The 27,677-nt window shown below is 41.7% G+C and overlaps 1 protein-coding gene across 3 annotated transcripts in view; it reads right to left on the bottom strand.

Annotated features, from left to right (window-relative positions):
* The window catches only part of LOC133551766 (polypeptide N-acetylgalactosaminyltransferase 10-like), a 103,984-nt gene that overhangs the window by 8,180 nt on the left and 68,127 nt on the right, over window positions 1-27,677 (bottom strand). For all 3 annotated transcript variants that reach the window (XM_061898829.1, XM_061898830.1, XM_061898828.1), the window contains exons 8-13: window positions 13,708-13,815; window positions 7,622-7,843; window positions 2,650-2,766; window positions 944-1,093; window positions 689-871; window positions 492-605 (exon numbers count right to left, since the gene is read on the bottom strand). In XM_061898829.1, the coding sequence (XP_061754813.1) occupies window positions 707-871; window positions 944-1,093; window positions 2,650-2,766; window positions 7,622-7,843; window positions 13,708-13,815 (762 nt within the window). In that variant the 3' untranslated portion in view covers window positions 492-605; window positions 689-706. The remainder of the gene's footprint in view (window positions 1-491; window positions 606-688; window positions 872-943; window positions 1,094-2,649; window positions 2,767-7,621; window positions 7,844-13,707; window positions 13,816-27,677) is intronic.

The following is a 27,677-nucleotide window of genomic DNA, read 5'->3' as shown; positions in this document are numbered from 1 at the left end:
AATGATGACTAGTTAAGAGCCAATATGTTACTAATTCGCATGTTAATAAGCCACTAATTAATGGTAAATGTGTTCCCCATACTAAAGTGTTACCATGTTTTTTTACTGGTGCACAAAATGAACCGTGCATGAACATCACCTTGTTCAAAGAACAAAACCGTGCATAAACTCACAACAAATCATACACCTGCAAATCAGAGTGACTTCTGTTGTTGCCGTATCCGTAATACGCCGATAGGTAGAAGTTTTTATTGACCTCCGCCGAACCCCTGATGCCGACTCACCGAACCCCTGGGGTTCGATCGAACCCAGGTTAAGAACCACTAGTCTAGTCTCTTACGTGAATGAGCTAAATAATATTTGATATTTTACGGTAATGTGTTAATAATTTCACACATAAGTATGAAAAAAACTGCGACTTATAGTCCGAAAAAATACGATAGTTCATTTTTGTATCGCTTCTTCACACAAGAACTTCAAAAAGTACGCACCTGCTTTCGGTCACAAACTCCTCTGGGGTGATTGAATGCTGGATGTCGGCCGCCCACTCGCCACGCCTCCACGACTGTTTACCAAACAGCTCGTTATTCGGCCTCTGTGCTTACCTGGATAAACATGAGGCCAGATCAGCAGGCGGCTCACTTACTGTTTTATGAGGGCGGGGTTCAACATGGCGTGGTCTACTCACAGTCCAGTGACGGCGGTGTCAGTCGGTGCCGAAGTTGAACTGCTCCAGCACGGTGGCGTTGGTTCTCTCAAAAAGCCACTGTTGGCTTAGCGAAAAGGGGTCGCATGTGTTCATGAAGACGCGGCGTTCGCTCGGGCTGCTGTCGATGCAGCTGTTGCTCACTGGGTGGTACAGACTCTTGTCCTTTTATAAAAAAGAAGCAAAAATACAGGTTGGAATCTCCGTCAGGCCTTAGGGAAGTTTTTGCAGCTTTACCTTCCGGTAGCGCCACAGCTGGTTGCCCTTCATGCCGTGACAGTCGTACAAAGTGACGAGGCTGTTGTGCGAGATGGCGTCGAAGCAGACCTTCCTGGTGTGCATGGGGTCGCCCACACGGATGTCCTCCCTCCAGCCGAACGTTAACACCTACACAGCAACGCAAACATTCTTGAGGATGAATCCGAACTTAGTGGGGACGACGTGGCGAAGTTGGTAGAGTGGCTGTGCCAGCAATCTAAGAGCTGCTGGTTCAATCCCCACCTTCTACCATCCTAGTCACGTCCGTTGTGTCCTTGGGCAAAACACTTCACCCTCGCTCCTGATGGGTCCTGGTGAGCGCCTTGCATGGCAGCTGCCGCCATCAGTGTGTGAATGTGTGTGTGAATGGGTGAATGTGGAAATACTGTCAAAGCGCTTTGGGCTCCTTAAAACGGGGTAGAAAAGCACTATACAAGTACAACCCATTTACCATCCAGAGAAGGCAGTTTGAGGGTGTATAGAAACATGGACGCTCTGACTATTTCTGCATGTTGGGTAACCGCCTACCTCAAGTCTTTAGACCAGGGGTGTCCAAAGTGTGGCCCAGCGGTCATTCGCAGACAGTTTTTAATGACCTGCGGTACATTCTAAAAATACTATTACATAAATAAATTTAATAAACACCATCCATTTGTCCATTTTCTACCGCTTATTCCCTTTGGGGTAGCGGGGGGCGTTGGTGCCTATCTTGGCTGCAGCGTTTTGGATAAGTCGCCACCTCATCGCAGAGCCAACACAGATAGACAGACAACATTCTCACCTTCTAGGGCCAATTTCGTGTTGCCAATCAACCTATCCCCAGGTGCATGTCTTTGGAGGTGGGAGGAAGCCGGAGTACCCGGAGGGAACCCACGTATTCACGGGGAGAACATGCAAACTCCACACAGAAAGATCCCGAGCCCGGATTTGAACCCAGGACTACTCAGGACCTTCGTATTGTGAGGCAGACGTATGAACCCCTCTCACACCGTGCTGCCCTTAAAAATTTTTAAAATAGAATAAAAAAAATACAGAAATAAACAAATATATTTAAAAAAAACACATAGAAAACAAACAAACCAACAAAAAAACACATACAAAAGTAGGCACCACAATGGAAAAGGGGTTAGTGCATCTGCCTCACAATACGAAGGTATTGGGGAACTCCGGCTTCTTCCAACCTCCAAAGACATGCACCTGGAGATAGGTTGATTGGCAACACTAAATTGGCCCTAGAGTGTGAATGTTGTCCATCTGTGTTGGCCCTGCGATGAGGTGGCGACTTGTCGAAAGTGCACCCCGCCACACATGCATATTCGTATATAATTAATTGTTAAAAGTGGCCCTCTGAGGGCAACCATAACTGCGACGTGGCCCTCAATGAAAATTAGTTTGATACCCCTGATCTAGAGATTTAAGCTTTGAATAAAAAAATAAAATAAATAAAATAATAATAATAATATAGGAATTATTTTTAATGTTTCTATAGCAGAGATCCTTGCGGGTCCCTGGAACCAAACTTGAGGGGAGCCCTAAAGGTAAAAAAACATCTATATGTTGTATTGGTTTAAAAAAAGATACATATCAAAAGGCCCCCACAAACTTAGATTTTTCAATGTGCGGCCCTCACTGGAAAAACTTTGGACACCCCTGCATAAGAGTAAGTCCAAAGTGTTCAACCTCACCTGTCCGTGACTCCAGGCCACCTCCCCGCGACTTTTTGCGCAGTTCTCCAGGCGGACGGGGCTGCCTGAGACAAAGCGTTTCACCTCCATGCACATACCGCTGCCTATGTTCCGGATCTGGGGGAAAACAAAAACAGATTCAGCAATTTTGTTTCGTAAGATCATTTTAAGGGAATTTCTGATCATGGTTTTTAATGCTGACCAGTCCAATACCGATCACCCATGAGTTAGGTCGTCTGATACCGATTACATGTACAGTGTACGTCAATTTTAATCATTAAAAAACCCCACAGGAAGGCAGTGTGACAATATCAATACAATATTTAAACTACTTCCTTATTTTCTTTTGTTACGTACAATTGTTGAATAAAAAAAAAAAAATTGTGCACAATAACTAAAAAAAAAATAAAAATACTATTAGTTATGCAAATGTCAAGCATGGACTTGGACTTTGCTTGTTTCTTCGACGCAGAGGATATTTAGGACAAGCCAGACGTGAATGTAAGAACATCTGATTTACTAACACTAACACAAACAAACTACAAAAAGGCAAACAAAGGGCGCGCACAATGGCGGAGAACAAATGCTTGGCTACAAAAACAAATGACTATAACAAAGGCTGTAAACTATAAATGTGAAACAAAAACACTTGGGCTGTGGCATGAATAAAAAAACCCAAAACTTGCGTGGCATGGACAGAATAATAAATAGCGTGGTAAGGCATGAAGGTAAATGGGTGATGTGGGTATGTTGGTAGGTATGGTAAAGTTGCCAGGACGAAGACAGAAACAGAATTGCTTAAATAATGACTATGATAATGATTAGCAGGTGTGAGGGCGTGACTTGGAGACAAGGTGGAAACTAATGAGTTACTATGGAAACCAAGAAAGTGAAAACGCAAGAACCGAATGTCCAAAAAAAAAAACATAACATGACCAAAACAAAACATGATATCCTGGGCGTGACACAGAATCTTTTTGGTTTTTGCTCTTAAGGGAATTATTCCCTGCTTTTGTAAACACTGACAAAAACAACAAAAAAAACATTTTGAAAAAATTTAAAAAGGTGTCTTAATCACTCTCATATTCATCATAAACTGATACTACCCTTTGTGTCGACACCACCAACTTAAAAGTTTACTACGATCTTATTTATTGGTGTTGTTTCAAAAAGCTTAGCGGTTAGCTTAGCAATTAGCATGTTTGTTCCCGTCTTCTAACATCATAATACTTAAAACACTAAGAGATGAAGTTTATTTGGTATGATGGAGGTAGGGGATTATTATTAACTTCGGGGAGCAGCACACATAATTATCTGCCAGCCGCCTCCCAGCCAAGGGACTACAAGTAAATGGTGTCAGCCAGAGGGAAATGTCATTTCTGATCGGCATTAAAGGCCTACTGAAACCCACTACTACCGACCACGCAGTCTGATAGTTTATATATCAACGATGAAATATTAACATTGCAACACATGCCAATACGGCCGGTTTAGTTTACTAAATTGCAATTTTAAATTTCCCGCGGAGTTTCTTGTTGAAAACGTCGCGGAATGATGACGCGTGCGCGTGACGTCACGGACTGTGAGGAAATATTAGCGCAGCACTATTTGCGGCTAAAAGTAGTCTCTTTTCATCGTGCAATTAAACAGTATTCTGGACATCAGTGTTGCTGAATCTTTTGCAATTTGTTCAATTAATAATGGAAAATTCAAAGTAAAAAGATGGAGTTGGGAAGCTTTAGCCTTTAGCCACACAAACACACGGTGATTCCTTGTTTAAAATTCCCGGAAGTGAAGCTTTACTATGGATCAGAGCGGTCAAGCGCACATGGTCCACGACCCCTGTTCAACCGGCAGGTTTCGGTGAGAAAATTGTGGTAAAAAGTCGCCTCTTACCGGATATCAGCTGAGCTTGCACCGTCCATGCAGCTGCCGTCGACTTCCCTCAGAGACTGGCGTCAACACACCCGTGGACAAACCCCTCCAACTATCAGGTACTATTTAATCCCACTAAACCACTAGCAACACAATAGAAAGATAAGGGATTTCCCGGAATTATCCTAGTAAATGTGTCTAAAAACTTCTGAATCCGTCCCAGTGCAATCGCCTTTTTTTTTCTTTTTTTTTTCTAGTCCTTCGCTATCAATATCATCATCCACAAATCTTTAATCCTCGCTCAAATTAATGGGGAAATTGTCGTTTTTTCGGTCCGAATAGCTCTTGCTGCTGGAGGCTCCCATTATAAACAATGTGAGGATGTGAGGAGCCCTCACCCTTGTGACGATATTGTCTGCGACTTCCAGTAAAGGCTAGGCTTTTTTATCAGCACCAAAAGTTGCAAACTTTATTGTCGACGTTCTCTACTAAATCCTTTCAGCAAAAATATGGCAATATCGCGAAATGATCGAGTATGACACATAGAATGGACCTGCTATCCCCGTATAAATAAGAAAATCTCATTTAGTAGGACTTTAAAAGGCATTCATCGTCAATGGCAATCACGTACTTTTTTACGAAAATTGTCCGGTACTGATCGGTGGCCAAACATCTCTAGAGTTGATGATTACTTACTTCAGTGGTGTCAAACTCATTTTAGATCAGGGGCCGCATGGAGAAAAATCTATTCCAAAGTGGGCCGGACTGGTAAAATCACACCATGATAACTTAAAAATAAAGACAACTTCAGATTGTTTTCTTTGTTTAAAAATAGAAAAAGCACATTCTGAAAATGTAAAAATCATAATGTTGTTGATGTTTTACACTTACATGTTGCGGTTTATAGTATTCTACTTTTATTTGTTATTTATACTTTCTAAAAAAATTTAATAATGTTCAGCAATCAACTCATTGGTGTTAATTTTCAATCTATTAAAATAGAAACATAATTTAAAAATCATATTACAAGATGTTATTTTAGTAGTTTGATAATTTTCCTCGACTGATGTACTAATATCATGTAGTTTATTTTTGTTCGCATATGTGCATAATCGATTTAGATACAAAAAATTGCTATTGCGACATCTAGTGGACACATTTAGAACAGCAGTTTATTTCATTCAAACATTTTGGTTCATTTTTATACTTGGCCAACTCATCCCGCGGGCCGGATAAAACCTGTAAGCGTGCCTGAACCGGCCTTACGTTTGACACTCCTGATTTACTAGGTATAGCGGATTAACACCGTTTATGAACATACACAGTTAGCTGCTAGCCACCTCTGTCGGCTGGGGGACAAAAAACTAAAAAAGTGTCAGCCAGAGGGAATACGTATTTGTGATCGTCACTGAAAGGCATCATCAGGATTGGCAGATTGCAAACTCAATCTGGGGAAACCTGTATGTTAACCTGTAAATTTCTCCGCTCTTTTGTCCACCATTTAACTCCTCTCTCTGCTTCTTCTTCTTTGTCATTTTTGGCGGACGGCACAATGCGCAAATAAAAGTAGCTCTGACGGCCTTGAATTGGCTCAGCAGCACCACCCTTGAAGGCGGCGTGGCTCGGGTGGTATAGCCCTGCCAGCAACTTGAGGGTTCCTGGTTTGATCTCCGAGTCACGTCCGTCGTGTCCTTGAGCAAGACATTTCACCCTTGCTGGATAGGGCCTTGCAGGCCAGATTCCACCATCAGTGTGTGAATGGGTGAATGTGGAAATAGTGTTAAAGCGCTTTGAGTACCTTGAAGGTAGAAAAGCGTTTTACAAGTATAACACATTTACCTGTCGTCATAGAGTGCGAATTACGGGTGCTTTGGTTGCAAGTGTGTGGATCGCGCAGGGTGGAATATTACTGCCAAAAGTTTTAACTATGAAGAAAATAGTTTTTTTATTTGCAAAAAAATTTCTTAATCCAAAATAAAAAAAATTACATGCAGAATTTTTTTTTTTCCTTGCGAATGTTTTTTTAATTGAAAAAAAATGTTTTTATACTTGTGAATATTTAATTGTTTTTACTTGCAGAAACTACTTTTTTATTTACTTTTGAATCAATTTTTTAATTGAAGGAAAGTATTTTTTTTAAACTTGCGAATCTTTTTTTACTTGCTGAAAATGTTTTTTTATTTGAGAACTGTTTTTTTTTTATTACAAACATTTTTTTTATATTAATGAAAACTATTTATATTTGCAAACTTTTTTTTAATTTGGGAAAAAACCTATTTGTATACTTGCCGTTTAATTTGGGAAAAAAATGTTTTTATACAAATCGTTTTTTTACTTGCAGAAAAAACTTTTTTTTTTACCTAACAGCTGTTTTTTTATTGAAGAAAAAAAAAGGTTTCAATTGCGAATCTGTTTTTTTACAGAATAACTTTTATACTCTCAAAACGTTTTTAAATTTGAAAAAAAAAAAAGTTTTTATACTTGCAAATAATTTTTTTTTTTACTTGTACTTCATCTTTTTAAATTGGAGAAACTTATTTTTTACTTGCAAAAATAGTTTTTTTTAATTGCAAATACAATTTTTAATAAGAGAAAACTTTTTTTTACTTGCGAATCGTTTTTATAACTGAAGAAAACAGTTTTGTTTCTTTTTTACTTAGGAATCTTTTTTTGTTTGAAAAAAATAGTTTACGTTGGGACTGAGTATGGGTTGTACTTGTATAACGCTTTCCTACCTTCAAGGTACTCAAAGCGCTTTGACACTACTTCCACATTCACACACTGAATGAGGGAGCTGCCATGCAAGGCGCTAACCAGCACCCATCAGCAGCAAGGGTGAAGTGTCTGGCTCAGGACACAACGGACGTGACGAGGTTGGTACTAGGTGGGGATTGAACCAGCGACCCTCGGGTTGCGCACGGCCACTCTCCCAACTACGCCACACCGTCCCTACAAACCTAGTACAAACCTATTTGTGGGTTTGTGGAGTTTTGGCAGTAATTTCACTCCCTACTTTTCGCTAAGGTGTTAATGCATTGCCTGTAGAGTTAATAAAGGTTTTATAACTGAGGAGGAAGTGCTGTAGGAGAGCGCTTACCTCTCCCCAGGCGGCGGCCGGAGGCTCCACCGGCGGGTAGTGTTTGGGCAGATCCCAGGCCACCTCGGCCATGAACCACTTGAAGCTCTTGCAATTGAGGCGGCTCCTCAGCTCCTTCTGCGGCATCATGTCGCCCGCCGACAAGTGGCGGTACTCGGGCCGGCGCTGGTACACGTACTCGGCGTACTCGTCCATCCACACCTCGGCCACGCGCTTCAGGTTCTGAAAGCAGAGTTTGCGAACCATTTTTAGGGGTTTTAGATGGCATGTGCAAAGTGTTTTTGTAAGAAGATACGACGAATGCGCAACCTTAGCTTTCATCCCAAGTGCAGGACTAATAAACTAAAAAAGTTCTTTGTCCCACACGCCATTAGACTGTACAACTTCTTTCTGGGGGGGTTATACCCCAAAATGGATGCAAAACAATAACAGTGCAATACTTTTTTCAAAAAATGGTCACTACTGCCTAGTTTCTCTTGTTATATTCTTATTTTACTGTTATATTTTTATTCTCATTGTTGCTTTTTATTTTTGTTCTTATTGTAATGTTTTTCTATTTTGCTTCCATTTATACCCCCATTATTTACTTTCATCCATCCAACATCTTCCGCTTATCCGAGGTCAGGTCGCGGGGGCTGCAGCCCAAGCAGGGAAGCCTAGACTTTCCTCTCCCCAGCCACTTCGTCCAGCTCTCCCGTAGGATCCTGAGGCGTTCCCAGGAATAGCCAGGAGACATAGTCTTCCCAACGTGTCCTGGGTCTTCCCCGTGGCCTCCTACCACTTGGCTTCGTGTGGCATCCTGACCAGATGCCCGAATCCCCCACGTGGCTCCTCTCGATCCCAATTCTGTACACTGCTGCTGCAATTTTATTTTCCTGAGGGAATTCTCCTGGTGGAATCAATAAAGTACTATCTATCTATCTATCTATCTATCTATCTATCTATCTATCTATCCAAGCACGATGACAAAAGCAACAAGGGGATAATTTGTTATCTTCTGCCATTTGAAAACCTCTTTCATCTGTTCTATCCTGTAGGATTTTTCGTTTTTGCTTTTATGTGTTTATTAACCTTCATTACAATGCAGCGCTTTTCTCCCAAAGCAACATCCTCCTGTTTGTGTATTTATAAGAAAACCCATGAACAAGACACAGGTAAAAAGAGACCTTGTAGAGACAAGTCATTTTTGAAGGATATACTTCTAATGGGCAGTTATAACAGACGCAACATTTGGGCTGTGAAAGAAGGTCTTTTTATTTCAATGCTATAAAAAAAAAGCAGACAAGGACATCCATTCACAGCTGACGAATGGAAAATATTACAACTAATCATATCTCAAGTTCCAAAACACACATACTGGAGAAAGGTACAGTCATGTCTTGTGATCATGTTTTGTTTTGTTTTGTTATGTTCTGTTTTGTTTAAGACTCATTTAGTTCCTGTTTAAAGGCCTACTGAAATGATATTTTCTTATTTAAACGTGGATAGCAGGTCCATTCTATGTGTCATACTTGATCATTTCGCGATATTGACATATTTCTGCTGAAGGGATTTAGTAGAGAACATCCACGATAAAGTTCGCAACTTTTGGTCGCTAACAGAAAAGCCCTGCCTTTACTGGAAGTCGCAGACGATGACGTCACCCGTTGATGGCTCCTCACATCCTCACATTGTTTATAATGGGAGCCTCCAACAAAAAGAACTATTCGGACTGAGAAAACAACAATTTCCCCATTAATTTGAGCGAGGATGAAAGATTTGTGTTTGAGGATATTGATAGCGACGGACTAGGAAAAAAAACACAAAAAAAACGCGATTGCATTAGGACGGATTCAGACCTTTTTAGACAAATTTACTAGGATAATTCTGGGAAATCCCTTATCTTTCTGTTGTGTTGCTAGTGTTTAAGTGAGTTAAATAGTACCTGATAGTCGGAAGGGTGTATCCACGTGTGTCTTGAGGCCAGTGTCTGAGGGAAGTCGACGGCAGCTGTACGGACTGCACAAGCTCAGCTGATCTCCGGTAAGTGGAGACTTTTTACCACAATTTTCTCACCGAAAACTTCTGGTTGACAAATGGTCGCGATCCATGTTCGCTTGACCGCTCTGATCCATAGTAAAGCCTCACCTCCGGGAATTTTAAACAAGGAATCGCGGTGTGTTTGTGTGGCTAAAGGCTAAAGCTTACCAAATCCATCTTTCTACTTTGACTTCTCCATTATTAATTGAACAAATTGCAAAAGATTCAGCAACACAGATGTCCAAACTACTGTGTAATTATGCGGTTAAAGCAGATGACTTTTAGCTGTGTGTGTGCGCAGCGCTCATATTTCCTAACAGTCTGTGACGTCACGCGTACAAGTCAGCATTCCGCGACGTTCTCAACAGGACACTTCGCGGGAAATTGAAAATTGCAATTTAGTAAACTAAAAAGGCCGTATCGGCATGTGTTGCAATGTTAATATTTCATCACTGATATATAAACTATCAGACGGCGTGGTCGGTAGGAGTGGGTTTCAGTAGGCCTTTAAGACTCCTTCTATTTCTGTTTCTGTTCCTGTGAGAATCAGCACCTCCAAGTCCGAGTCCCTGGTTATCGCCCGGAAAAGGGTGGAGTGCCATCTCCGGGTTGGGGAGGACACCCTGCCCCAAGTGGAGGGGTTCAAGTACCTAAGAGTCTTGTTCACGAGCGAGGTAAGAGTGGATCATGAGATCGACAGGCGGATCGGTGCGGCGTCTTCAGTAATGCAGACGCTGTATCGATCCGTTGTGGTGAAGAAGGAGCTGAGCTGGAAGGCAAAGCTCTCAATTTACCGGTCGATCTACATTCCCATCCTCACCTATGGTCATGAGCCTTGGGTTATGACCGAAAGGACAAGTTCACGGGTACAAGCGGCCGAAATGAGTTTCCTCTGCCGGGTGGCGGGAATCTCCCTTAGAGATAGGGTGAAAAGCTCTGACAATCCGGAAGGAGCTCAAAGTAAAGCCGCTGCTCCTCCACATCGAGAGGAGCCAGATGAGGTGGTTCGGGCATCTGGTCAGGATGCCACCCGAACGCCTTCCTAGGGAGGTGTTTAGGCCACGACCAACCGGTAGGAAGCTACGGGGAAGACCCAGGACACGTTGGAAAGACTATGTCTCCCGGCTGGCCTGGGAATGCCGCGGGATCCCCCGGGAAGAGCTGGATTAAGTGGCTGGGGAGAGGGAAGTCTGGGCTTCCCTGCTTAAGCTGCTGCCCCCGCGACCCGACCTCGGATAAGCGGAGTAAGATGGATGGATGGATGGATGAATGGATAGTTCCTGTTTGTGCAATTCCCTGAGTTTGTTTTGGTTGCCATGGTTGCAAATTATGTTCACCTGTGTCTGATTAGTGTTCAGCCGCTCACCTGCTACCGGAGCACTAATCAGAGGCAATCATTTAAGCCTGCCATTGCAGGTCAGTCGGCCTGGCGTCATTGTTCGTTTCATGTTCTGTTGTTGCCACAGTAAGTCTTGCTTGTTTCATGCAATGCCAAGTGAGTTTTTGTTTATTCATGCCACTGTTAGCTACTTCTGTTTCATGTCCTTAGTTCAGTCAGTTTTGTTTCCTGCGTCAAGTTGACCTTTCGCCTTGTGCACCTTTTTGTTTTCACCTTTTTTGAGATTCAAGATTAAATCATGTTTTTACCTACACACCATGTCCCTATTAGTCCGTCTGCCTTCCTGGGAGAACGACCCCGCAGCAAGCTGCTACCCCCCCTTCACGACACCTCCATTATTGAATTGTTGTAATTCTAGGAGGCAGAAGCTTTACTGCATTAAAACACAGGAGTTTTAATGCTAAGAACATACTGTTTCATAGCATTTCATTCATCTATTTTTGGAGGCCTGCCACTAATAAATCTGGACCACCTCTGATAGATTTGGCGCTGCCTGTTAAAAATTCATCATTTGTATGCACGTTTATGCTGAGACTCTTACAGTGGGGCAAAAAAGTATTTAGTCAGCCACCGATTGTGCAAGTTCTCACACTTAAAATGATGACAGATGTCTGTAATTTTCATCATTCTTCTTCCTCCAAACACGGCGAGTTGAGTTTAAACCAAAATGGATACATGGATGATACAGCAGAGGATTGGGAGAATGTCATGTGGTCAGATGAAACCAAAATATAACTTTTTGGTATAAACTCAACTCGTCGTGTTTGGAGGAAGAAGAATACTGAGTTGCATCCCAAGAACACCACACCTACTGTGAAGCATGGGGGTGGAAACATCATGCTTTGGGCCTGTTTTTCTGCTAAGGGGACAGGATGATTGATCCGTGTTAAGGAAAGAATGAATGGGGCCTGGTCGTGGAACTGTGGACCAGCTCTATACTCTCGGCAGGGTTCTTGAGGGTGCATGAGAGTTTGCCCAACCAGTTTACATGTGCTTTGTGGACTTGGAGAAGGCATCCGACCGTGTCCCTCGGGAAGTCCTTTGGGGATTGCTCAGAGAGTATGGGGTATCGGACTGTCTTATTGTGGACATGTGACAGTCTGTGACGTCACGCGTACAAGTCAGCATTCCGCGACGTTCTCAACAGGACACTTCGCGGGAAATTGAAAATTGCAATTTAGTAAACTAAAAAGGCCGTATCGGCATGTGTTGCAATGTTAATATTTCCTCATTGATATATAAACTATCAGACGGCGTGGTCGGTAGTAGTGGGTTTCAGTAGGCCTTTAAGACTCCTTCTGTTTCTGTTTTTGTTCCTGTGAGAATCAGCACCTCCAAGTCCGAGTCCATGGTTATCGCCCGGAAAAGGGTGGAGTTCCATCTCCGGGTTGGGGAGGACACCGTGCCCCAAGTGGAGGGGTTCAAGTACCTAAGAGTTTTGTTCACGAGCGAGGTAAGAGTGGATCGTGAGATCGACAGGCGGATCGGTGCGGCGTCTTCAGTAATGCGGACGCTGTATCGATCCGTTGTGGTGAAGAAGGAGCTGAGCCGGAAGGCAAAGTTCTCAATTTACCGGTCGATCTACGTTCCCATCCTCACCTATGGTCATGAGCTTTGGGTCATGACTGAAAGGATAAGATCACGGGTACAAGCGGCCGAAATAAGTTTCCTCCGCCGTGTGGCAGGGCTCTCCCTTAGAGATAGGGTGAGAAGCTCTGCCATCCGGGAGGAGCTCAAAGTAAAGCCGCTGCTCCTTCACATCGAGAGGAGCCAGATGAGGTGGTTCGGGCATCTGGTCAGGATGCCACTCGAACGCCTCCCTAGGGAGGTGTTTAGGGCACGTCCAACCGGTAGGAGGCCACGGGGAAGAACCAGGACACGTTGGGAAGACTATGTCTCTCGGCTGGCCTGAGAACGCTTCGGGATCCCCCGGGAAGAGCTAGACGAAGTGGTTGGGGAGAGGGAAGTCTGGGTTTCCCTGCTTAGGCCGTTGCCCCCGCGACCCGACCTCGGATAAGCGGAAGAAGATGGATGGATGGATGGATGAATGGGGCCATGTATCGTGAGATACATGATGAAAATTACAGACCTCTGTCATCCTTTTAAGTGGGAGAACTTGCACAATCGGTGGCTGACTAAATACTTTTTTGCCCCACTGTATATATATATATATATCACAGTTATAAGTTACACTTGGTAAAACAATTCCGCACGGGCTAGTTGAAATGTTAGCTTTGAAGGGCTTTCATTTTCCATGTCTGTACACGCCCACCCACAGGACAGATCTTTGCATAAGAAAATCTTAAAAAAATGGATGCAATGGCCTCCGTACCAAGTTCAAACAGGTGTGCGGGACCATACATAGCACCAAACATTGCCCTTGCGCTGTGGCATTGGTCTTTTGTGCGTAAACTGAAGGTTTGAACCAGGAAGCGGGCAGGTCACAATGATCGCATCAACCTAAATGTGCCATACAACAGTTTTAATTAAAACTTATAATGTGGAAGTATCCATAAAAATGACATCACTATCGGCCAATTATGCAAATTTGACAATGGCGTTGTTTAGCCCACCACTGTAACCCACTATAGATACATCACAGCCTTTAGATCCCTTTGCTCCTAAGGAGGCAGAAGTGTAGTGAACTGTGTGCCAAATGACAGATTACCTTTGCCAAACTGATCCCCCCAGGGACCTTGTAAGGGACATACTTCCTGTAGATGTGTCCCACCCTGGAGCACGGGATGTCTTCCATCCGACCGCCGCACATCCACAACTACAGCGAGGGAAAGAGAGAGACGTGTGAGCATCGAGCCTTGTGAGCGGAGAGGTTGACTTGGTTTGCTTTCTCATACATCATTATGGTTATGTACTGTTGTGTTTTTGGTCAATTATTATATCAAAATAAATGTGTAAAGATGGTACCAGAGCCACTGTAGATTTGTGAAATACCTTTAAAGGCCTACTGAAATCCACTTCTATCGACCACGCAGTCTAATAGTTTATATATCAATGATGAAATATTAACATTGCAACACATGCTAATACGGCCTTTTTAGTTTAGTAAATTGCAATTTTAAATTTCCCGCGAAGTGTCCTGTTGAAAACGTCGGGGAATGCTGACGTGTACGTGTAACGTCACGGACTGTTAGGAAATATTAGCGCTGCGCACACACACAGCTAAAAGTCGTCTGCTTTAACCGCATAATTACACAGTATTCTGGACATCTGTGTTGCTGAATCTTTTGCAATTTGTTCAATTAATAACGGAGAAGTCAAAGTAGAAAGATGGAGTTGGGAAGCTCTAGCCTTTAGCCACGCAAACACACGGTGATTCCTTGTTTAAAATTCCTGGAGGTGAAACTTTCCTATGGACCAGAGCGGTCAAGCGAACATGGATCCCGACCACTTGTCAACGAGCAGTTTTCGGTGAGAAAATTGTGGTAAAAAGTCGCCACTTACCGGAGATCAGCTGAGCTTGTGCTGTCCGTACAGCTACCGTCGACACACCCGTGGATACACCCTTCCGACTATCAGGTACTATTAAACTCACTAAAACACTAGCAACACAATAGACAAATAAGGGATTTCCCAGAATGATCCTAGTAAATGTGTCTAAAAACGTCCCAGTCCAATCGCATTTTCTTTTTAACTTTTTTTTTTTTTTTCTAGTCCGTCGCTTTCAATATCCTCAAACATGAATCTTTCATCCTCGCTCAAATTAATGGGGAAATTGTCGTTTTCTTGGTCCGAATAACTGTTTTTGTTGGAGGCTCCCATTAAAAACAATGTGAGGATCTGAGGAGCCATCAACGGGTGACGTCATCGTCTGCGAACTTTATCGTCGATGTTCTCTACAAAATCCTTTCAGCAAAAATATGGCAATATCGCGAAATGATCAAGTATGACACATAGAATGGACCTGCTATCCCCGTTTAAATAGGACAATCTAATTTCAGTAAGCCTTTAAAGTAGTACAGTCTTTTCTCACCAAGTACCATCTCAGAAAAAAACTCTGCAAGTACCACAATAATGACCAATATTAAAATACTGGAGCGTAGTAGGCCTAAATATTCATTTATACTGGTTTTATTCAACAAGTATATTTCATATGTTCTGGTCACCGTAACATTGCATACAGTTTGAACAGTAACACTGTCTTTGAATATTTAATTAAATAATTATTTTGCGTAACACTAGATGGAGCCCGTACCACAGTTTGAAAATTATTGTATAGTATGTTAAAGGACTACTGAAAGCCACTACTACCAACCACGCAATCTGATAGTTTATATATCAATGATGAAATATTAACATTGCAACACATGCCAATGCGGCCTTTTTAGTTTACTAAATTGTAATTTTAAATTTCCCGCGAGTTTCTTGTTGAAAACGTCGCGGAATGATGACGCGTACGCATGACGTCACGGACTGTAAGGAAATATTAGCGCTGCACCAAACACGGCTAAAAGTCGTCTCTGTTCATGGTGTAATTACACAGTATTTTGGACATCCCTGTTGCTGATTCTTTTGCAATTTGTTCATTTAATAATGGCGACTATAAAGAACAATGCTGTTAGTGGAAAGCGGTGGATTGCAGCTGTCTTTAGCACCGAGACACAGCCGGTGTTTCTTTGTTTGTTGTCAAGCGAACATGTTTTCTCTACGTCAACCAGCATGTTTTTGGATAGGGAAATTGTGATATATATCTTACCGGAGACATCAGTGGATTATTCATCGTCCTGCAGCAGCTGTTTAAAAGGCAGCTGTGAGCTTGGCTCCTCGGCTTCTCTCTGAGACACTTAGTGTTCACCGCAGCCATCCGACCTCGAGGTATGTCTTTACAATCTTTAAAATCTCATTAAAACACTATTAAAACAATAAGCAGATAAGGGATCTTCCAGAATTATCCTAGTAAATGTGTCTAATTAAATGATAAATGATAAATGGGTTGTACTTGTATAGCGCTTTTCTACCTTCAAGGTACTCAAAGCGCTTTGACACTACTTCCACATTTACCCATTCACACACACATTCACACACTGATGGAGGGAGCTGCCATGCAAGGCGCCAACCAGCACCCATCAGGAGCAAGGGTGAAGTGTCTTGCTCAGGACACAACGGACGTGACGAGGTTGGTACTAGGTGGGGATTGAACCAGGGACGCTCGGGTTGCGCACGGCCACTCTCCCACTGCGCCATGCCGTCCCAATTATATCTGAAACACTCCCACTGCCACCGCCCGGAGCCGTCACTTTTTTTTTTTTTTTGTATTCCTTCACTATCAATATCCTAATTCACAAATCTTTTATCCTCGCTGAAATTAATGGGGATATTGTCGCTTTCTCAGTCCCAATTGCTCTTACTGCTGGTGGCTCCCATTAAAAACAATGTGAATATGTGTGGAGCCCTGCAACTCGTGACGTCACACGCACATACTTCCGGTAAAGGAAGGGCTTTTCTATTAGCGACCAAAAGTTGCGAACTTTATCGTCGATGTTCTCTACTAAATCCTTTCAGCAAAAATATGGCAATATTGCGAAATGATCAAGTATGACACATAGAATGGACCTGATATTCCCGTTTAAATAAGAAAATCTCATTTCAGTAGGCCTTTAATACCGTATGCCTTCCATTTGTTGTATGTAAGCGCTGTCACTTAAGGATGATCTCTTGATCTGACACACCATATATGATCAAGATCTGACTTTGAAGGGCGGAGGTATTAGTAATAGAAGAGTGTTTTGTTTTTTCAGACCAAATAAGTACCTGAATCATGCACTTGAATCATGCATTTGTACTTTAAAACCACAGAATGTTTGGACACTTTGTCCCCAGTCGCCAAAAACTTGAAGATGTGTGTCGTTTATTTACTCATTCATTTCTATGCCTGAAAATGTTCCCAGCCGGAAGCCACACTGTATCAATATTATTGTTGACCGAGGAAAATACTTGCAAATTTCCTATTCTTAACTGGTTACTCTCTGCTGTGACACTATTTCTACTAGCTTTCCATTTAAATGTGAAAATCATGTATTCTTTTGTTGTTTCAGTACTTTAAATTCAAGTTAGTTTGGCGCCACGGTTAGGATGTTCTCATCTCCTCTTCCATGTGTGTCCACGATAAATCAACATTTTAGAACAGTCTCTATTACTTTATTTATCATACCTAAATAATACAAATTTGGAAATCAGTTTATCGATGAATAATCGATAAAAATAAATTTTAATCATGACTCATCAGAGAATTGATCATTTGTCCCACCTCTACTTAGTAGAAATCCCGGAATTTGACAAAAATGGTGACTTCAAACGAGAAAGACTGACTTCCCTGTATATTATCATTCATGGATTAATGCATCCTAATGATAAACATGTGCACGGATGTCTGTACTGATCTGTGAAACTGGTGTCGGAAGGTCATTTTTGTTCAATATTCCAGGGGGCTAATGAGTTAAATTTGACCTTAGAAAAGTGCAGCATAAAATCTCTTTTATTGTGAGAGCATTGGACATGGGCTCTAATCATATGGTTTGGTTCAAAAGCTCAGCAATTTTGCCTCGCTTAGCCATCTGGTATTTCTGGTTCAAATTGAGGGTCATTTTGGTGAGCAGCCTGGGAGAAGTTTTGATAAAGTAACGACCCTGCAATTTGGCAACAATGGCCTTTTCTAACAAAAATGACTTGACTGCTGATTTCAAGCTCGAGGTCTTTAAACTACTGTGGTTTATTTACGATAAATGTGTTTTCGTATTGATTGGTGAAAGTCGCGTAGCATTTTTCTTCAACATTTCAAAGGTTAGAGAGTGAATTTAAACTTTTACAAATATGCCGTACAAATAAAACCATGAACCATTGAGCTTTGCCAGCATTCATCATATGATAGCATCGCCCATCTGTCTATTTTAGGGGCCAAATGGTCTACAGGTAGAACAGTATAGATGTTGTGTGTCCAAATGATAGGAAACGTCACGCTGTCTTATTCTAATGGATTTATTACGATCTTTGCAAGCTGGGAAACGTTTGCTGTGGTCTGGAACAACATGGCACACTAAGAACGTTCAAAACTACAGCTAATATTACATACAGATAATGTGTCATGACACATAGAAAAATAAACTAAATACTCGGAGGGCATAAGTAAAGGAAATTAAATGAGCATAAATATACCTACAAACAAGGCATAATGATGCAAATATAAAAGTTAAAGTACCAATGTTTGTCACACATACTAGATGTGGCGAAATTATTCTCTGCATTTGACCAATCACCCTTGATCACCCCGGGAATCATTTATGGTGATTTAACCCCCAATTCCAACCCTTAATGCTGAGTGCCAAGCAGGAAGGTAATGGGTCCCATTTTTATAGTCTTTGGTATGACTCGGCCGGGATTTGAACTCACGACCTACCGATATCAGGGCGGACACTCTAACCACTAGGCCACTGAGTAGGAAATATGTACAAACTGCTAGCCTAAACAGCATGTTAGCATCGATTAGCTTGCAGTGACGAAATATACCTGAATAGCACTCTAACAAGTCAACAATGTCAACAAATCTCAACTATGGGCATTCACGCACAGTATAAAAAGTTTGGTGGACAAAATGAGACAAATAAGAAGTGGCATAAAACACGTCTTTCTGTGGCAGCGTCGGAGAAAGTTGTACATGTAAACCAACTGTTGAATCACAGTCCTCACAACGGGGATCTCAAGGGCCGCTGAAATTAGTAAGACAAATCGGCGCTCGCCAAATACTCTCATCAGTGAAGCATATAAACAAACGTATTAAACAGTGGGCTTTCTAACAATTAGGGATGTCTCTGTCATGTTTGTCCTCCTACAGCAGGGGTCACCAACGTGGTGGACCAGATGAGTTGCCCGCTGGCCTGTTCTAAAAATAGCTCAAATAGCAGCACTTACCAGTGAGCTGCGTCTACTTTTTAAATTTTATTTATTTACTAGCAAGCTGGTCTCGCTTTGCTTGACAATTTTAAATCTAAGAGAGACAAAACTCAAATAGAATTTGAAAATCCAAGAAAATATTTTAAAGACTTGGTCTTTACTTGTTTAAATAAATTCATTTATTTTTTTACTTTGCTTCTTATAACTTTCAGAAAGACAATTTTAGAGAAAAAATACAACATTAAAAATTATTTTAGGATTTTTAAACAAATATACCTTTTTACCTTTTAAATTCCTTCCTCTTCTTTCCTGATAATTTAAATCAATGTTCAAGTAAATTGATTTTTATTTTTTGTTAAGAATAATACATACATTTTAATTTAATTCTTCATTTTAGCTTCTGTTTTTTTGATGAAAAATATTTGTTAAATATTTCTTCAAACTTATGATTAAAGTTAAAAAAAAATATTCTGGCAAATCTACAAAATCTGAAGAATCAAATTTAAATCTTATTTCAAAGTCTTTTTATTTTATTTTTTTTTTCTTCTGGAAAATCTAGAAGAAATAATGATTTGTCTTTGTTAGAAATATAGCTTGGTCCATTTTGTTATATATTATAACAAAGTGCAGATTGTATTTTAAGCTAAATATAGCTTGGTCAATTTTGTTATATATTACAACAAAGTGCAGATTGCATTTTAACCTATTTAAAACATGTCATCAAAATTCATCTTAATCAGGAAAAATTACTAATGATGTTCCACAAACTATTTTTTTTATTTTTTCAAAAAGATTCGAATTAGCTAGTTTTTCCTCTTCTTTTTTTTCGGTTGAATTTAGAATTTTAAAGAACCAAAATTGAAGATAAACTATGTTTAAAAATTAAATCTTAAGTTTTTTTGTGTTTTCTCCTCTTTTAAACCGTTCAATTAAGTGTGTTTTTTTTTCATCATTTATTCTCTACAAAAAACCTTCAGTAAAAGGAAAAAAAATGTACGACAGAATGACAGACAGAAATACCAATTTTTTTTATACATATAGATTCATTTATTAAGGGTAAATTGAGCAAATTGGCTATTTCTGGCAATTTATTTAAGTGTGTATCAAACTGGTAGCCCTTCGCATTAATCAGTACCCAAGAAGTAACTCTTGGTTTCAAAAAGGTTGGTGACCCCTGTCCTACAGAAAACAAATTACCACAATAACCATATTTTTCACTCTATTCTTTTCCATTTCCATACAAATTACCACAATAACCATATTTTTCACTCTATTCTTTTCCATTTCCATACATTTTTGAAAAAGCTCCATGGAGCCACCAGGGCGCCGCTTAAGGGCCGCATTAGGCTCTAGAGCCGCGGGTTGCTAACCCCCGCATGAAAGCATAACCGGGGGGCAGCTCTTATCTCAAAACACTCTTAAGTTGAGGTACCACTGCATGTGAATCGTTAACAGCACCTAAGATTTAACCACTAGCCTTGGGGGGGGAGAAAAAACGACCTATTAGTCTGCTATCGTCAGCACCGCACTACCAGTGTGGTCTCTACTTCAACTTGTTGCAGGCGAACGAGGCGGCCTCACAGCGGCCCACACATCTCCGCTCAGCCACGGAATTAACTGCACACGCATGAATAAAACATGCTGGGGTTAGGAGACAAACTCTGGCATCAGAAAGTGGACTAGCTCACTGTCGGTATGTGTGACTATAAATAAAACATGGATGCATAGAGTTGCAGTGAGGAGTATCCGGGATCCAATCACGCCTTGTACTATTTGAATAATAACATTGCGGGCCGGCATCGCCTCCAGCCTCCTACACAGACAACAGATATATACATATATATACTGTACATATATATATACATATATATATATATATATATATATATATATGTATATATATATTTTTTTAATTGATGCCTACTGTGACATTGTTATATCTTCTTCAACCGACTGTTTCATGCTGTTGCCACGGCGACCGGCATCAGCGTCTTGAAAAGTGATTGGCGTGATGCAAAATTAGTCATTTTTATTTTATGAAATGATTTCGCCGTGCGAGTGGAAAACGTTACGAGTTCCCACACCGATGTCAGGAGATAAAAAATGAAAACGGTTGAGATTGTGTGAGCGAATCTTCCTTCCGGTCCATTTTTTTTTTTTTTTTTTGCGGGGAGAGTTTGTAGGGATTAGCATGAGAGCCCGCTAATCTTCTCACCTCAGGAGACCGGCAGCGGAAGCTTTATCAGCTAATGGGGATCTTAATAAAATAGGAAAGCAAATTGAATATCGGAGGGCTAAGTAGACTTAAGAGGCGACATGCGCCAATGGCTAAAATGTAAGGGATGGATAGTAGCGGCCAAAATACAAGCGCGGCGAGGGCAAATGATAAGAGCTTTGATTCCCATCTGATGAAAATGTTAAAAAAATTAAGAGCCTTTTAGAATAATTCTCATCTTTAACTCAAAGATAATTGAGTTATCTTTGGGGGCACCTAACGATTAAATCCGATTCCACAGCAAGAATGTGTCATCAACATGCATTATGATGATATAACAATACAGTAATAACAATTAAAATGTAAATTATTTATATCGTAAGTTGTCTATATTGTGCAATCTTAGTTCCTACTGTTTATGTCTCGATGTTCTCAAACGGACAGTGGTGATGGGTTTTTACCAAGGAAATCAGCCCCAAAATCAATACAGTATCAGTTTTCTAGGGGTGCTCAAAGAAAATCGAGTAGAATAGAATAGAATAGAATAGAATGGACTTTATTGTCTATATATTTGCATATAAAGAGATTAAAGACTCCAACTTAAGGTGCGGTAGTGGGAACAAATATGGGGTGAAATAAATAACACAAGAGGTAATAAAGGAAAAAACTAACAATTGAAATAAACAGACTACTATCCAATAAAAATAATATACAAAACACTATAGAAATACAAAGTATTGTACAATATACAGAACAAGACAAGAGTACCGAAGTAATAAATAACAATCAGTGTCGGACGTATTGCGCTCGAAGGGTAGTATTGCACAGTAGGGTATGATATTGTATAGGGGGGAATTATTATTATTATAAGTTAGAGTTCAACATGGTGACAGCTTTGGGAAAGAAGCTTTCTCTGAGCCTGTTTCTTCTGGCTCTGATGCACCTGTGGCGCCTGCCTGATGGTAGCAAGTCGAACAGGTGGAAGCCAGGGTGTGTGCTGTCCTTGGTAATGTTTTTTGCTTTGTTGAGGCAACGGGAGTTTTGTAAATCCTTCAGGGAGGGCAGGGGGCAGCTGATGATTTTTTGTGCAGACTTTATTAGCCTCTGAATCGCCTTTTTGTCTGCTTCAGATTCACATCCGAATCGTGATTACTATTCACTCTGATTGTAAATTGATTCATTAAATTCAAAAAAATCGATCAATACAAAAATAATAATTAAAAAAAAAGTTTTTAGGCCATCTCCAAGCAACAAAATGGCTTTTCTACCTGTAACCGGTCTCAAAACAGTTTCATTAAAATTATGATAACAAACGAGGCGAATCGGGATGAATTGAGAATCGTATTTATGGAAGTTAAATCGTATCTTTATTATTTTTTGAAACTGAATATTTTTACATCAAATTATGCTGACAAATTCATAAACTTTTCATTTTATTTAGTGACCAAATTTAACTACATTTACCAGAAGTGAGTCTTGAGTTTTGAAGTAACAAATATGTATGCACTGAATTGTTTTATACTGAATGTTAAAACTGAATTTTAACAAACTTTGTTTTTAAAACAATCAAATGACACATTTTATTCAATTAAATTTGTCAGCAGAATTTGATTGAACTTTTGAGCAGAATACGAAGTTTGTTGAAATGAAGTGTTTTAAAAAATTCAGTGTCAAACAATTCAGTGCATAAATAGCTCAATGCCCACTAGCAGAAAACTGAATGAAATTATGAAATTAAATTAAAGGGAAATTTAATTAAATAATTTGATGTCAAAAAATTCACTTCACAAACTTCAAATGCAAAAACGTGTCAAGCATGGACTTGGACTTGGATTGTTTCTTCGATGCAAAGGGAATTTGGGACAAGCCAGGCGTGACCGTGAGTACATCTTGATTTATTAACACTAACACAAACAAACTACAAAAAGGCAAACAAGGGGCGCGCACAATGGCGGAGAACAAATACTTGGCTTCAAAAACAAATGACTAGAACAAAGGCTGTAAACTATAAACGTGAAACAAAAACACTTGCGCTGTGGCATAAATGACAAACCAAAAACTTACGTGGCATGGACAGAATAATAAACAGCATAGCAAGGCATGAAGGTAGATGGGGGATGTGGGTAAAGTGGGAAGTTGCCAGACCGACTACCTGGTAACTCTGGCTTAAATAATAACTGTGATCATTATTAACAGGTGTGAGGGCTGAGGACAGGGGCGTGACTTGAGGGCGAGGTGAAAATCAATGAGTTGGCATGGAGACAAAAACAAACTAGGAAGTGCAAAAACAGAACAGTGTCCAAAAAACAAAACATAACATGACAAAAACAAAACATGATCCATAGGCGTGACAAAACGTCAGTTCGAAAGCTTACTTAATAAAGACACTAATTAACTTCCAGTCAAGAACCTCTTCCGGTAACTAAAAGGGGGTTATTGTGATTTTGTCTCTATTTTTAAAGTATTTAATTTTGCTCTCAATAACATGTACCGTATTTTTCGAACTATAAGTCACATTTTTTTTCACAGTTTGCCACATGTACTCCGGAACGACTTATATGTGAAATTATTAAGACATTACCGTAAAATATCAAATAATATTATTTATCTCATTTGCGGAAAAGACGAAGAAAATGTCAGCAATCGCCACACACACGTCAACTAATAAGAATTCGGCGGGGGAGGGCCATGGCAGAAGTGCATTGTGGGTCATGGGATGCTAACTGATATATACTATATGCTACTGTCGTAGCTATTAAAATGGATCATTCCATCGTTGGCGGTAACTTATAAAAACTGAGAAGGACTGAACGAAAATGGCACCAAAAAGGAAATCATGTACTGCAGATTACAAGCTGGACATAGTGAAATATGCAGCAGAAAACGACAAGAGAAAGCAACACATACCTTTTGAGTTGGCAGAGTTGTTTAGAAGCGACATTGAGGAAGAAGATTTCATGGGATTTATCGATTAGGAGTGACAGATTGTTTGGTAAACGTATAGCATGTTCTGTATGTTATAGTTATTTGAATGACTCTTACCATAATATGTTACGTTAACATTCCAGGCACCTTCTCAGTTGGTTATTTATGCGTCATATAACGTACACTTATTCAGCCTGTTGTTCACTATTCTTTATTTATTTTAAATTGCCTTTCAAATGTCTATTCTTGACGTTGGATTTTATCAAATAAATTTCCACCAAAAATGTGACTTATACTCCAGTGCGAAGTATATATGTTTTTTTCCATCTTTATTTTGCATTTTCAGCCGGTGCGATGTATACTCCGGAGCGACTTATCATCCGAAAAATACGGTAATGATGGTTCCTAAGTCAAAATTTGTACATTGATTTGGTCTTGAGAGGCGGTGTAGTTGGATGCAAATGAAACCCTCCTGGCCCCGCCCCTTCATGCTGACTACACTTTTGTCCCCGCCCTGACAGCTTTGTTGTTTAGTTTTGCTTAAGACCGTAGGAAATATGGACTCTGGAGCGAAAGTAAGAAAGGCCGGCTACAAATCTGGTATTATACGTTAGCTAAAGTTAAACTTCAACCAAGTCATTATCTCTCCAATGCTAAATCCTGGATGTATCCATGTGTATATTGAGAATAAAATGCTTTTCTATTCTACATCATGTTAATAATTTTACTGCACTGCTGCTTCGAAACTTTGTAAACAATAGAGGCCTGAGCTGGCTATATACATTTAGCTATGCTGCATAATCAAATGACGGATTATACTACTAACTGGTTCATTGCCAAACACTGTTTGCACTGATCCAATTAAAGGCCTACTGAAAGGAGATTTTCTTATTTAAACGGGAATAGCAGGTCCGTTCTATGTGTCATACTTGATCATTTTGCGATATTGCCAAATTTTTGCTGAAAGGATTTAGTAGAGAACATCCACGATAAAGTTTGCAACTTTCGGTGCTAAGAGAAAAGCCCTGCCTCTACCGGAAGTCGCAGACGATGACGTCACATGTTGATTGCTCCTCACATCTTCACATTGATCCTAACGGGAGCCTCCAACAAAAACAGCTATTCGGACCGAGAACACGACAATTTCCCCATTAATTTGAGTGAGGATGAAAGATCCGTGTCTGAGGATATTGATAGCGACGGACTCGAAAAAAACCCCCCAAAAAAACCGCGATTGCATTGGGATGGATTCTGATGTTTTTAGACACATTTACTGGGATCATTCTGGGAAATCCCTTATCTTTTTATTGTGTTGCTAGTGTTGTAGTGAGTTTAACAGTACCTGATAGTCGGAGGTGTACGTCCACGGGTGTGTTGACGCGCAGTGTCTCAGGGAAGTCGACAGCAACTGTATGGGCGGTACAAGGTCAGCTGATCTCCGGTAAGAAGCAACTTTTTACCACAATTTCCTCAGCGATATCTGCTGGTTGACATTTGGTCGGGATCCATGTTCGCTGTGATCCATAGTAAAGTTTCACCTCCGTGAAGTTTAAACAAGGAATTACCGTGTGTTTGTGTGGCTAAAGGCTAAAGCTTCCCAACTCCATTTTTCTACTTTCCATCCATCCATCCATCATCTTCCGCTTATCCGAGGTCGGGTCGCGGGGGCAGCAGCCTAAGCAGGGAAGCCCAGACTTCCCTATCTCCACCCACTTTGTCTAGCTCTTCCCGGGGGATCCCGAGGCGTTCCCAGGCCAGCCGGGAGACATAGTCTTCCCAACGTGTCCTGGGTCTTCCCCGTGGCCTCCTACCAGCTGGACGTGACCTAAAAACCTCCCTAGGGCGGTGTTCGTGTGGCATCCTGACCAGATGCCCGAACCACCTCATCTGGCTCCTCTCGATGTGAAGGAGCAGCGGCTTTACTTTGAGTTCCTCCCGGATGGCAGAGCTTCTCACCCGGCGGAGGAAACTCATTTCGGCCGCTTGTACCCGTGATCTTATCCTTTCGGTCATGACCCAAAGCTCATGACCATAGGTGAGGATGGGAACGTAGATCGACCGGTAAATTGAGAGCTTTTCCTTCCGCCTCAGCTCCTTCTTCACCACAACGGATCGATACAACGTCCGCATTACTGAAGACGCCGCACCGATCCGCCTGTCGATCTCACGATCCACTCTTCCCCCACTCGTGAACAAGACTCCTAGGTACTTGAACTCCTCCACTTGGGGCAGGGTCTCCTCCCCAACCCGGAGATGGCATTCCACCCTTTTCCGGGCGAGAACCATGGACTCGGACTTGGAGGTGCTGATTCTCATTCCGGTCGCTTCACACTCGGCTGCGAACCGATCCAGTGAGAGCTGAAGATCCCGGTCAGATGAAGCCATCAGGACTACATCAGACCTAATCCCGTGGCCACCAAACCGGATCCCCTCAACGCCTTGGCTGCGCCTAGAAATTCTGTCCATAAAAGTTATGAACAGAATCGGTGACAAAGGACAGCCTTGGCGGAGTCCAACCCTCACTGGAAACGTGTCCGACTTACTGCCAGCAATGCGGACCAAGCTCTGACACTGATCGTACAGGGAGCGGACTGCCACAATAAGACAGTCCGGTACCCCATACTCTCTGAGCACTCCCCACAGGACTCCCCGAGGGACACGGTCGAATGCCTTCTCCAAGTCCACAAAGCACATGTAGACTGGTTGGGCAAACTCCCATGCACCCTCAAGAACCCTGCCGAGAGTATAGAGCTGGTCCACAGTTCCACGACCAGGACGAAAACCACACTGTTCCTCCTGAATCCGAGGTTCGACTATCCGGCGAAGCCTCCTCTCCAGTACACCTGAATAAACCTTACCGGGAAGGCTGAGGAGTGTGATCCCACGATAGTTGGAACACACCCTCCGGTCCCCCTTCTTAAAGAGAGGAACAACCACCCCGGTCTGCCAATCCAGAGGTACCGCCCCCGATGTCCACGCGATGCTGCAGAGTCTTGTCAACCAAGACAGCCCCACAGCATCCAGAGCCTTAAGGAACTCCGGGTGGATCTCATCCACCCCCGGGGCCTTGCCGCCGAGGAGCTTTTTAACTACCTCAGCGACCTCAGCCCCAGAAATAGGAGAGTCCACTGCAGCTTCCCCAGGCACCGCTTCCTCAAAGGAAGACGTGTTGGTGGGATTGAGGAGGTCTTCGAAGTATTCCCTCCACCGATCCACAACATCCACAGTCGAAGTCAGCAGAACACCATCCGCACCATACACGGTGTTGATAGTGCACTGCTTCCCCTTCCTGAGGCGGCGTATGGTGGTCCAGAATCGCTTCGAAGCCGTCCGGAAGTCGTTTTCCATGGCTTCCCCGAACTCTTCCCATGTCCGAGTTTTTGCCTCCGCGACCGCTAAAGCTGCAAACCGCTTGGCCCGTCGGTACCCGTCCACTGCCTCCGGAGTCCTATGAGCCAAAAGAACCCGATAGGACTCCTTCTTCAGCTTGACGGCATCCCTCACTGTTGGTGTCCACCAACGGGTTCTGGGATTACCGCCACGACAGGCACCAACAACCTTGCGGCCACAGCTCCAATCAGCCGCCTCGACAA

The sequence above is a fragment of the Nerophis ophidion genome, linkage group LG04 (assembly GCF_033978795.1).
Source record: "Nerophis ophidion isolate RoL-2023_Sa linkage group LG04, RoL_Noph_v1.0, whole genome shotgun sequence".
Lineage (NCBI taxonomy): Eukaryota > Metazoa > Chordata > Actinopteri > Syngnathiformes > Syngnathidae > Nerophis > Nerophis ophidion.
The sequence above is the reverse complement of the archived record's forward strand: the minus strand, read 5'-3'. Positions and strand labels throughout refer to the sequence as shown.